This window comes from Haemorhous mexicanus, chromosome 2 (genome assembly GCF_027477595.1).
Source record: "Haemorhous mexicanus isolate bHaeMex1 chromosome 2, bHaeMex1.pri, whole genome shotgun sequence".
NCBI lineage: Eukaryota > Metazoa > Chordata > Aves > Passeriformes > Fringillidae > Haemorhous > Haemorhous mexicanus.
This window is the reverse complement of record NC_082342.1, coordinates 88,966,589-88,977,701: the sequence shown is the minus strand read 5'-3', so window position 1 is coordinate 88,977,701 and position 11,113 is coordinate 88,966,589. Positions and strand designations below refer to the sequence as shown.

The 11,113-nt window shown below is 39.5% G+C and overlaps 1 protein-coding gene across 4 annotated transcripts in view; it reads left to right on the top strand.

The window, feature by feature from the left end:
• The first annotated feature begins 2 nt into the window (after positions 1-2).
• The window catches only part of LOC132323771 (cohesin subunit SA-2-like), a 58,192-nt gene continuing 47,081 nt past the window's right edge, over positions 3-11,113 (top strand). For all 4 annotated transcript variants that reach the window (XR_009485432.1, XM_059839399.1, XM_059839398.1 and 1 more), the window contains exons 1-6: positions 3-148; positions 267-432; positions 4,763-4,847; positions 5,458-5,604; positions 7,088-7,184; positions 8,200-8,276. Coding sequence is in view for 3 of the 4 variants with exons in the window: in XM_059839399.1 (XP_059695382.1) it covers positions 389-432; positions 4,763-4,847; positions 5,458-5,604; positions 7,088-7,184; positions 8,200-8,276 (450 nt within the window). In the remaining variant the exon portion in view is untranslated. The remainder of the gene's footprint in view (positions 149-266; positions 433-4,762; positions 4,848-5,457; positions 5,605-7,087; positions 7,185-8,199; positions 8,277-11,113) is intronic.

Below are 11,113 nucleotides of genomic sequence, written 5' to 3'. Positions count from 1 at the left end.
GCCGCGTCTTTCCGGCCGCTGCGGAAGCGCCGCCGCCGCCCATGTGACAGCGCTCCCCGCCCCTGCCGGGCCCAGCGGCCGCCGTGATTGACGCCGGGCCCGGGCCGACAGCGCTGGGCAGCGCCAGGGAGGGACGGCGGCGTTGTCGGTAGGTTTAATTTCTTTCTCTTTCATCCTCTTCTGCGTCCGGGCGGGGGATGGAGGGGGGGGCTGTTTCTGCCCTGGTTTGCATGGAATTAAGTCTCTTTGTGTGCCTTTCTTGACAGTTTTCGGCCGCTGTTCCGCCCGCAAAAGCCGAAGGGTTGTTAAGTTTTAACACTCGATTTGGGTGAAGTTTCCTCAGAAGGTCGTGACAGCTTGTTTGTGCTGCTGAAATAATGTAGCGGAAATGATAGCCGAGCCCAACGCAGCCAGTAACCTTCCCAGCCAAAAGTAAGACCTGGCACAGGTTGCCTGCAAAATCCGTGGGTAAATTCGGGTGCTGTCCCTTGGGTTTGTGCCCTGCAGACACCACGGCAATCTGGTGTGTCACCTTGGGGGGAAAGGGGAAAAAAAGGGGTTTGCTGTGCGTTGTGCTTTGTCATAATATCTTATTTTTTTTTCCTTTCGTGTACTATTTAGCATCTCCTTAATGTAGTTTTTTATACTGTTTGACACGGAGCTTGGCTTTGCAAGCTTTTTTGTGCCTTATTCACCACACTGCTAATGTGCACCCTACCTTAGAAAAAAAAGGGGCGGATTCATTATCAGTGCATGTGCTCCCTTCATTGGAGAATTTGGGGATGCTGAGGGGGAAGAGTGCTAAGTAATGTGCAAGCTCCCTGTAGGCGTTGATGGGGGCATTGCTTCTATATATTTTGTATTGTTTTTATCAGGGAGCCATCATATCTTCTTCCTTTTATAATGTATTTGTTAGTTGTTTGTTGAGATGAGATAAAGTATTCATATGATTGTTTCCACAATGGCAACTAGAAGTTCTACTAGAATAAATATAAATAAATAAAAGGTAAAGTTACAACATTTAGGCATTTCTTGTTTGGTTTCAAAGAGTGAAACTTCTTAGATGTCGACTGTTGAGTGCTTTGAACTCATTGCAGCCCAGTCTTTTCTGATTCTGCGACATTCTGGGCCTGTTTGTTCCGTGTGTTTTGCTTCATTATGCTCTAACGAAAGCTGAGAGTTGTAGCCCATGATGACATGTACAGCTTCCCATATGTCCATTCCAGTGTGTTTCATCTGAAATCAGCCTTTTACCTTCAGAAGGGTTAGGCAGGCACATGGCAGTTGCTTATTGGAGCTTCTTATATTGCTTCTAAGAGATGAACCAGTTGTTTTGAAATTTATAATTTAAAAAATTTACAGGTAGAATTCTTTCAGTAGCATAGCTTAATTGTTTCTTTTACACAACAAAGGGAATATATTGCCTCCTTGGTAAAGAGGTAGTTTTCTTTTCAAGTGTGAGTCACCCGATCTATTCTAAATGTTTATTAAGATAAGAAAACTGAATTCAGACTTTATCACAGTAGTATTGTGTCTGAGGATTGGATGTGGGACTTGGCTTCCTTCGTCCTTCAAGTGTTTTGTAAGTAATACTTCAAGTGCTAGTGAAAGGACAACATTGTGGCAGGAACACAAGGTAGAAATGAGTCTCTGAGCCATACATAACATGGTATAAAGGTGGAAATAGAATTGGCCTTCTGCTTATGCTTTCTTAATGGTTGCTGATGGAAGCAGCTAAATGGCTGAGAGCTGTTTCTTCCAGTGCATGAAGCATGCAGAAGTGCTCAACATGGTGTAGAATAACAAAGGGAGGAAAAAAAAAAAACAACCAGCTCGTTCAAAATTTGTCAAACCTACCATTGCACTCCTATAGCTGAGGTGTTAAATGGAGACATGTATTGGGATCGCTGCAGAAGTGACCCCCATGTCTTCCCCAACTAGGTACAGTAATACCTATTTTCTTCTTAAGAAGATAAGAGGATGTCTTAATTCTTTTAACAGTTTCTTCAACAGAAATGTAGTTGTGCAAATGAAAGTTAAATATCCCATTTAAATATCCCATTTATTTGCTCAGTGGTTTCATGGGGTTCAGTTTCCAGGTGCTGGTCTAGTTTCTGCAAATGTTTGCACCTGCCTTAAAAAAAAAAAAAAAAAAAAAAAACCCAAAAAACAAAAACAAAACCAAAAAAACCCAAAACCTCTACTTTTGTGGAAGTTGCCTATTGTTGCCCAGTGCTTCCTGAGGCATAGCTATGTGCTGTGGTGCAATGACAACCAAAACAGTTAAGAAACAAAATGGCTTTTTAATATTAGTATTTAGTGTTTAGTTATATTTGTTGAGTGCTTAAGATAGATGTTTAGTTGCATATGTAACAGTTACTCTAACAGGTTTCACCCCAGATATGTTTTATTTGGCATTTATTTGGCCCAGCATGAGGGAATTGTAGGTCTGTGGTCTTCCCACTTTTGGAGGTTTTACTGAGCTTTGGTAACATGCTGTTCCATATGCCAGGCGTTTCCTTACTTTTCTGGGCCTCTTTTGCTACAAGTACATTTTGTCTGGCATAAGAAATGAAACAAGTAGCACAAGGCCAGTAGATACTGTTCAGAGAGTTGTCCTTCAGGATGTTCTTGGGAAAGAGAGGCATGAATTAAACCTTCAAAGAAGTATATTCTACACAGAGATACTAAAAGCAGTACGTGATCAGACAAGTCCTTGACGGAACTGTCCTGTGGCAGTTCTGATTTTTGAATTATTTAAATGTTTTAAACCAACTTGGACTCAAATATAGTTGCTATAATCAAATGCAGTGCATTTATCTTCATTCTGGGATGGAGTAAGTTGCCAAATAGTACTTGTAAACACTTCAGAAAAGGTTTTGAAGGTGTGTTGAGTGTTATGTTGAGGTACAATGCAGAAACTGGTAACCCATGTTACTGCAGTGTTGGCTGGCACTTGAGTTGCAGTTCCTGTGAAACAGGGCAAGTAAGAGCCTGTTAGCCCGGCCCCACAGTGATGCATTCTGCTTTGAAATCAAGAGTGAAAGGATTTAACCACATAGGAGAGACAGCCAAACATGTTTGGATTCTTTTTGGTTTTGTGGTCTGTAGAAGGATCTGAGAAGAGCAAACTGGCATCAGAAAAGCAATACATATTGCTGTCCCTTGCTGTTTGTTCTTTTCAGCTGGGAAGTCTCTGTTAGTACTTGGGCTACTTAATCTCTGTGGCTTGCAATTTTAAATCAAAGAAGACAATTGAAAAATTTTGTGAATGATTTCTTATAGAATGCTGACTCAGGTGGGAGCTATAGTTAATCCCACTCTTCACATGCAGAAGTCCAGACAGTTTGTATAAGGATTGGTTCATCCTGAATTATGTTCTTTCCTTCCATCTATCAAACACTGTGGCATGTTTTGAACTTTTCTATAGCGAATAATTAACAGAATTTAAGTTTCATTTCTCTGTAGAGAAGGTAAGCATATGCATAATTGTATTTAGAAATTTTTTATATTTTGGTGCAATTTTATATTTCTGTAGAATTTTTATAGGAGTCTTTGGAAGCCTCATTCTACATCACTTTTTGAAGTTCCACAGTAGATCAAAAAAGTAAACAGAGACATGTTTAAATAAAGCTTGTCTGCTCTTACCAACAAAATAATGTTGAGACCTTCGTCCTGCCTTTGATGCTCTTCAGTCTCAGAATTTGCTTTGCAAAACAATTGAATAATTGTGGGAAGAAGAATGATAAAAATGCTTATCTGGCATTGATAAACCTAGGTGGAGTTGAGCTGGCTCTGCATCCGTAGAGCAGTTAATTCTCCGTCTGTGTTAGCCAATGCTGGATACTGGAGAGTTGACTGTATCTGATAGTGTAACCCTCTGTTTTTTTTTTGTTTGTAAAGTGGTCACTTGTGTTAGTACACTCTCTTGTTGCAGTAGTATCACGAAAATAGAAGTAATTGTACACTCTCATATTTACTTTCTTTCTGTGCCTTCCTGTAGTACAAGTCAACTGGCTTCATGTCCTGGCCACTGTAGTTTAAAGGAGGCCATTGCAGCCAGCTTCCAGTACTGGACCTGCTGCACAAGTGGGATCCAGCTCGTCTACTCAAACATGACCTTTGGCAAAGCACATTGTTAGCATTGGGAATGATGAAAAATGGCATGGTTTCATTGCAGATAAATGTATGGCTTCAGATCTCCCAGAAGGTGCATCTTTCTTTATACAATTGTTCCTCCATGATATTAGCAATGACTTGAAAATGAAGTTTTTTTATGTCTTTTTTCTTCAGCATGTTTTATAAACAAAGTGAACCAATTTCTTCCTCTCATTTTAAAATGTCGACGCATCAAATGTTACTTCCTTGTTTGGCTTAGGGCACCCACAGAGTGAATGCCTACTTGTGTTACTGGTTCGTGGTGCAAAGCTCTTAAGTCAACAAAGGCTGCATTAAGTCAACATCAGCTTTCTGTTTCATTTACTTACTTTATACTTCCTTGATACCTTTGATAGCTTTGCTGGTTTTCTAATTATCTGCATATCTTACAGGAAAGCCAGTAGTCTGAAAAAGGCCCCAAATTTCTGTTTTACCTTTAGAGTTAGCTGTTTGGCTTTAAGTGAAAAAATGTCACCACTTCCAAACAGCAAATTAAAACTCCTAAAATGCATGTATTTGCTTTTATTTTCTTGTGGCTTTGTCCTGAAGTTTGTAGTTCTGAGTGCTTGCTGCTAACTCCTTCAACATGTTTATTACACCTTAGAGAGAATGCTGTCCATGATGAGGCTGTGCCTGAGTCTCCTGCTCAGAATGGCACTTGTGTGAGAAATGGCAACCTGAAAACACCAGTAAGTCAATTTTAAAGCTTTTAAAAGTATTAATTCTTTTAAATTGTGGAGTTTATTTTGTGTCTCATCCAGTTGTTACAGAATTGAGTATTGCATGCAGCAATCACAGTGCATCTAAAAGATGGTCACTGGATACAGCTTGACCCTAAAATTCCATTGGCAGCAGAGCCTAAGTGCTGGCTTTTGAAGGCTCAGTTCATTTCAGCATTGCTCTTCTTTGCTGTGCTTTGTGTGCAGCTGGTGTTAATTTGCAGGTAATCAGTTTAACCTGTGAGGGAAAAGATGTAGAAAAGTTTCTGTGCTTGCTTTTTATTCTTCAGAAATGACAGCTGCCACTGAAAACTGCCTTCTGGCTAGTGTGCAACTGTACAAAAACTTCTTTCCTGTTGTATTTTGACTCATTGTTAAGAGTGAAATTCAAACTGGTAAATCCTTACTTTCATCTCCTTTTGGTCTGGTTGTATTTGGTCAGGAATTCTTGGGGTATGTGGGGCATAAAACTGAGCATGCTGGGGAAGTGTTTACAGTACGAATGAAATAAACTTGTGTCTGTGAATGCCTGTTGTGTGTTGTTTTTTCTCACATACTGTGTTTACTTGACTTGTTTCAGAGAGAAAAGCGGAAGGTCCGAGAGCAGTGTGAAAACATAAGGAGGAATTCTACCGCCAGCAGAAGAGTGAGCCAGCTGCAGAATGGAGAAGTGGTTGAGGCAGTTACCTTGTTTGAAGTAGTTAGCATGGGGAAGCAGGCCATGCAGGTATTCTCAGCACTGAGTTCTGAAAGCACTTGGTGGAGGGAAGATGAATAAACAGTGGTCATTTCCATTATTTACTGTGGAATATTTAAGTTTTGCCTTAGCTGGGGGAGAATCATGTTCAATTGGAAAACTGCTGTCAGTGTGGCTCTTGGAAAGAACATCTTGCAGCTTCAAGAAATTAGTGAAGAGGTAGCTGTCAGGTATTTAAAAAGAGGAAGGAAACTGTACCTAAACCAGTCTACAATGCCTTAATATAAAACATAATAAACAATAATATAAAACATAATTATTAAAAAAAAGTGGAAAAGATTAATCAATAGCAAATTTTATTTGTCCAGAATTCTGAAAAATCAGGTTTTGTTTATTTTTTTTCCTTTTTTTCATTTTTCTTTTTTCCCCCTTTTTTCCCCTTTTTTTCCTTTTTTTTTCCCCCCTGTGCTTACCTTGTACTGTTAATCTTTTACCTTCATTCCAATGCAGTTTGCCAGCAGCTTGTATAATAGGCAGGTTCCCTGTTCATCTATATAGTTAGCAATTTGCTTCAATGTGAGGAAGCCCACCTCCCCATATTCTGTAAGCACATGTATATATTATCTTTGTATATGTGTATGAAAATCTGGAGCCCCAAATGTTTTATGTGGAGTTATAGATATGTCTCTGGTGTGTAGTGTTTGCAAGCAAAGAGTGTGTGTGTGTGTGTGTGCACATGCATGAAAAGTGCATTTATCTTTTGGATGTGAAACCTTTGTGCTACAGCTGGGGTAACTTCAGTAGAGCTTCCTGAAGAGCTTGGCTTCTGCTGTGCCAGCCATCATGGGTAGGTCTTGGAAAGGCAGCAGGGCTTGAGTTCTGTTGCTGCTGAAATTTATTAGACCTGTGTGGAACTACTGGTGGGTTTAAGTCTGGATGGCTTGTCCCAGGAGACCCATGTCACTTACAGGCTGTAGACTTTACTGCCCTAGAAATGAAATTTGGAGTAGTTTTTTGGCTTATGTTAGTAAGTGGACTGTTTCAAAACTACTGCACAAATCAAGTGCAAAGGAAAAAGAGAACTTCCAGGGTAAATTGCTGGTAGGATTTAATACTAGTAGATGGTGCAGAGGTTCAGTGTGTGTTTGGGTTTTTTGTTGTTTGTGTTATTTCTTTCTTTTTAAATTAAATTGTTACCTCAGTGCAATCAAGAGCTCAGGAGGACAACTTTTTTGTTTTTCTTTATATTACATTTATTAAAACTGTGGTAAATTTCCCTGTTAACAGGAAGCAAAGCATCTGTGAAAACCAACATTGTCTAAAGCAGTTTAAGACTTGAAAGAGTCTTTTAATCTACTAGAAATGGAAGAGAATTGCTTGGAGTTTATTCTTGGTTTTGTAATTTAATGGAGATGGAGCAGTGTTAGTTTTTGTCTTTATTGTGGGTATCTTCAGTGGAGTGCAGCAAACTGTGTTCATCTCCTGACTAATGAGCTTCTTTAATCTGTTCTAGTCTGTAGTAGTTGACTGGGTTGAAGCTTATAAACAAGACAGGAATGTGGCACTTCTGGATCTCATCAACTTCTTCATTCAGTGCTCAGGCTGTCAAGGTAATTTACCTTCTTTGCAGCCTCTTCCACTGTCTGTGTGGGAGAGGAGTCTGAAGTGTGCTTTTTGAAATGGAGTTTTTCTCTGTAGTAAATCATGAACTTATGATCTGTACTGTTCGTTAAGATGAACTCCAGATGGGCAGGCAAAATAGAAAAGAATGCTGCTGGTGAAATTCTTTGTGCTAGCAGCATTCCAGCTCTGAGAGTTGTATTTGAACAAGGTTTGCAGGGTCAGGTTTCTGAAGTGGCATGTCACATTGCTTTGGAGAATCCTCACACAGGGACAATGCTTTTGATGAGTGCTCTAATTAAAATCCAGTGCTTCAGTTGGCATTTGTTTTATATTTCCTGGTATCTTTTGTTTTGCTAGTATCCTTGTTTGAAAATAAGCAGCTAGCAAATTCAGCTCCCTGCTTTGGTGGCTAGAAAAGCAATCTCTTGCCTCATTGCAGTTGCTTTTACTAGAGAGCTATGAAGCTATCTGTTTCATAACAAACATTGAAGCACTGCCTTCTGGGGACAGTCTGCTAGTGAAATGTTCAGGATGGCAAGTAAGAGATTTAAGAAGACTGTCCTGTTAGTTTGAAACTTCTGAGTGTTTTTAAGCAGCTAGAAACATACTTTTACATGGTTTTTTTTTTTTTTTTTCCCTAGATCTTTGACTAATGTGCCTTCTCTTATGAGAAATGCTTTGGGGTTTTTGACTAGTTTTGACCTGTGGGCAAAATTTTAGTCAATCCTTGAAGTAAATAAATGAACAGAGAAAATAGTCTTTCCAGACAGCACAGAGCAGGCTTCTCTAATGGGAATTTCAGTTTTGGTTCATCAATACTTTTCCCTATTGATTAATTTATGTGTGTCTTTATGTATATGTTGCCTGTACCAGTGTACATAAATTAAACAGAATTCCCTTGTCTTCAGTGTTTCTAAATTTAATAAAGTTCTTATTGTGGTTTGGACTTGACTAATGTTATAGAGTTGTCAGTAATTCTTTTGAAAACTCTACTTTTTTTAGGCATGGTAACAGCAGAGATGTTTCAAAGTTTGTACAAGAAAGATGTCATGCAAAAAATGACAGAGACCTTTGATAAGGTAGGTGCAACTTTGATTTTGCATGTCTTTTTTATATTAACAATAGGCTCTACCTTACTAGCCAACCTGGATGGAATTCCTGTTGCTTATCAGGAGCTCTGTACCACTTCATCAATTTAGCAAAATAAACCTGTTTTTTTGCAAGAGAAATTTGTTGTCATAATGACCCATTTTAGCAGCAGCAGGAGATGGTTTTTTTTTTAGTTACTTTTATTTTGAGAATTTTGTTAGGGCTTTCTGACTGCAGCCTTCCTGAATCTTTCTCTTGGGATTTCTTTTGATAATGACTTTATAGAGGTAGATATAACCCAGCACTGCAGTAGGTAAATGGTTCCTTTGGTATTTGGTTCACAGGTCCTTTAAAAATAGTAATATGGATTACTGATGAATTAATTCAAAGATATTTTTAGCTGATATTTTATTTGAATATCTTAATTTTGCTTTATTGAGAAGTATAATTTTTAATAACTGTATTATGTCATATGGAAGAAGAAAAATATATTTCAGATTTTTAGATAATTGTGAAAACAGTAGTGAGTATTTAATTTCTTGTGGATTGTTAAGAAAAACACGTAGCTTTACAATGCCGTTTCACTGCTAGACTGCTCCTTGACTAATTATGGCAACATTAAATTTTCTGCAGTGCTTTCGCTGTTGCTTCCATGCTTTTTTCCCCTTATATTAATCACTTCTGAATTGATTTGTCAAGCAGCAGCCATCAGCCTTGTTTTAATTGAGCATCTCTCAAAGACCAGCTGCTATAGAAATTCCCATAGAGAATGAATTTGCCAACATGGTTTTCTTCATTTTAAAAGTGTAGTAGCGCTTGGGCTAATTTTTTGACAGAAATGAACCTGTATGTGTCTGGCCACATGAATTAGTAGTCTGGCACTTCTTTGCCAACTAAATTAGCCCTGAATAACACTCATGATAGTGCAGGCATCTGGCAGACAGAAAGATATGATTTTTTTACCGTCAGCCTGGAAATATTACAGCTCTGTAACTTTTTCACCTGTCTTCGTGGGCAAAAAGGCAGGTTCTGCAGTTGCCTTAGAAGCTGTTTATTCTCCATGCACTGTAAAGAAAGTAAGTTCTCTCTTATCTTTTCCGTAAATAAGATGTAATTGTAAGTTAGTGGTTTAAGTTAGTTGAGAAGGAGTGCCGTATGGGACTACTGGGATTTCAAAAACATTTTTTGAAAACTAAAGACAGTAATAGTGAAAGTAGTAATGAGAGAGGAAAATACGGTTGGATATTTGCTCAATATCATCTTGCCTTTGAATTTTTATTCTTTATTTCTAGCATTAAGAGGATTCATTTGTGATGATTTCAGTGATTCAACCATGGCATTGCTGTTCAGTTAATTAATTGCAGCACTATATCCTTGTACCAGTACTTCCTCCTAGAATTCTTACTAACGTTAGTGGGAAATGTTAATAGAGTTCAGTATGGCAAGAAAAGAATTCCTAACATCCTCATGGACATGGGGGTGAAGTATGAGTTAGTTAAATGGTCAGTGGGGTGGACTGAAAACTGGTGGAACAGCCAGGCCCGTGGGGGAATGATCAGTAGCAAAAGGTCCAGTTGGAGGCTAGTCACTAGTGCTGAACCCCAGCTTGATATTGGGGCCAATGCTGTTTTACATATTTAATAATGACCAGGACACTGGGGCAGAGTTTACTCTTAGCGAATTTTCAGATGATGCAAAATGGGGAGGATTAGCTGCCAAATCAGGTGGTTGTTCTGCTGTTCAGAGGGACCCTCAAAAGACTAGAGAGTTTGGCAGAGGGAAACCTCATGAAATTCTACAACAGGAAGCCCTAGGAACCTGGGAATGAATAACCCTGTGTGCCACTTACACACTGGGGGCTGATTGATTGGAAAGCAGCTCTTCTGAGTAGGATCTTGGAGTGGGTGACAAAACGAACATGAGCCAGCAACGCACCCTTGCTGCAAAGTTGGCCAACAACCTCCCGACTTGCCTTAGGCAGAGCATTGCGAGCACGTCATGGGGGATGATCTTTCCTCTCTGCTCCTACTGCTGAGACTCATCTGGAGTGCTGAGTCAAGATCTGGACCTTACAGAACAAGAGAGAGATGGGTTTACTGGAGTGAGGCTGGTGAAGGGCCACAAAGATGATTTATCATCTTTGATATGGGGAGAGGCTGAGGGCATTGAGCCTGTTCAGTCTGGAAAGAAACTGTCTCAAAGGAACCTGGTCCATAAAACACCTGATTGTGGCAGAAGGACAAGGAGGAAGCACAGCTCCTCTCAATGCTGTGCAGTGAGATGGTGAGTGCAAAGGCAAGCCAAGACAGGCAGTGGGCTCAAACTAAAATGGACAAAATTTTACCTGAACATGAGAAAACTTCTACTGAGAGAATGGTGGAACAGGTTGCCAAGAGAGGTTGTGGAGTCTCTGAAGATATTCTTTGACTGCTCATGGCATCACCTGACACTGAGGGAAAAGACATGTACTTTGAGGGATCCTTGACAGAATGATGATGGCACCAATTGTAGTTAAAATTTAAGCTTTATTTCTTAACAGTATGTTATTATTAGTATAGAGCAGAATTTATGATTAAAATGGCACAGGATTTCTATAAGCAGAATCAATATAATAGCATAACATAGAATGTATAATATAGCTCAGGTCTCACTGTCCAGCAGGAGTTGTGGTCAGAGTTCATCACTTAGACCTTGCAGTACCTTGATTTTGTTGACAGTGTTCTGGGTGCTATGATGCTTCCCTGTTCTCTGACTGGGTCATTGCCACCACCTGCCTGGCTGATTGCCGACCTACGGGTTTGGTAAGGAAGGGAGTGATTGGTCTGAC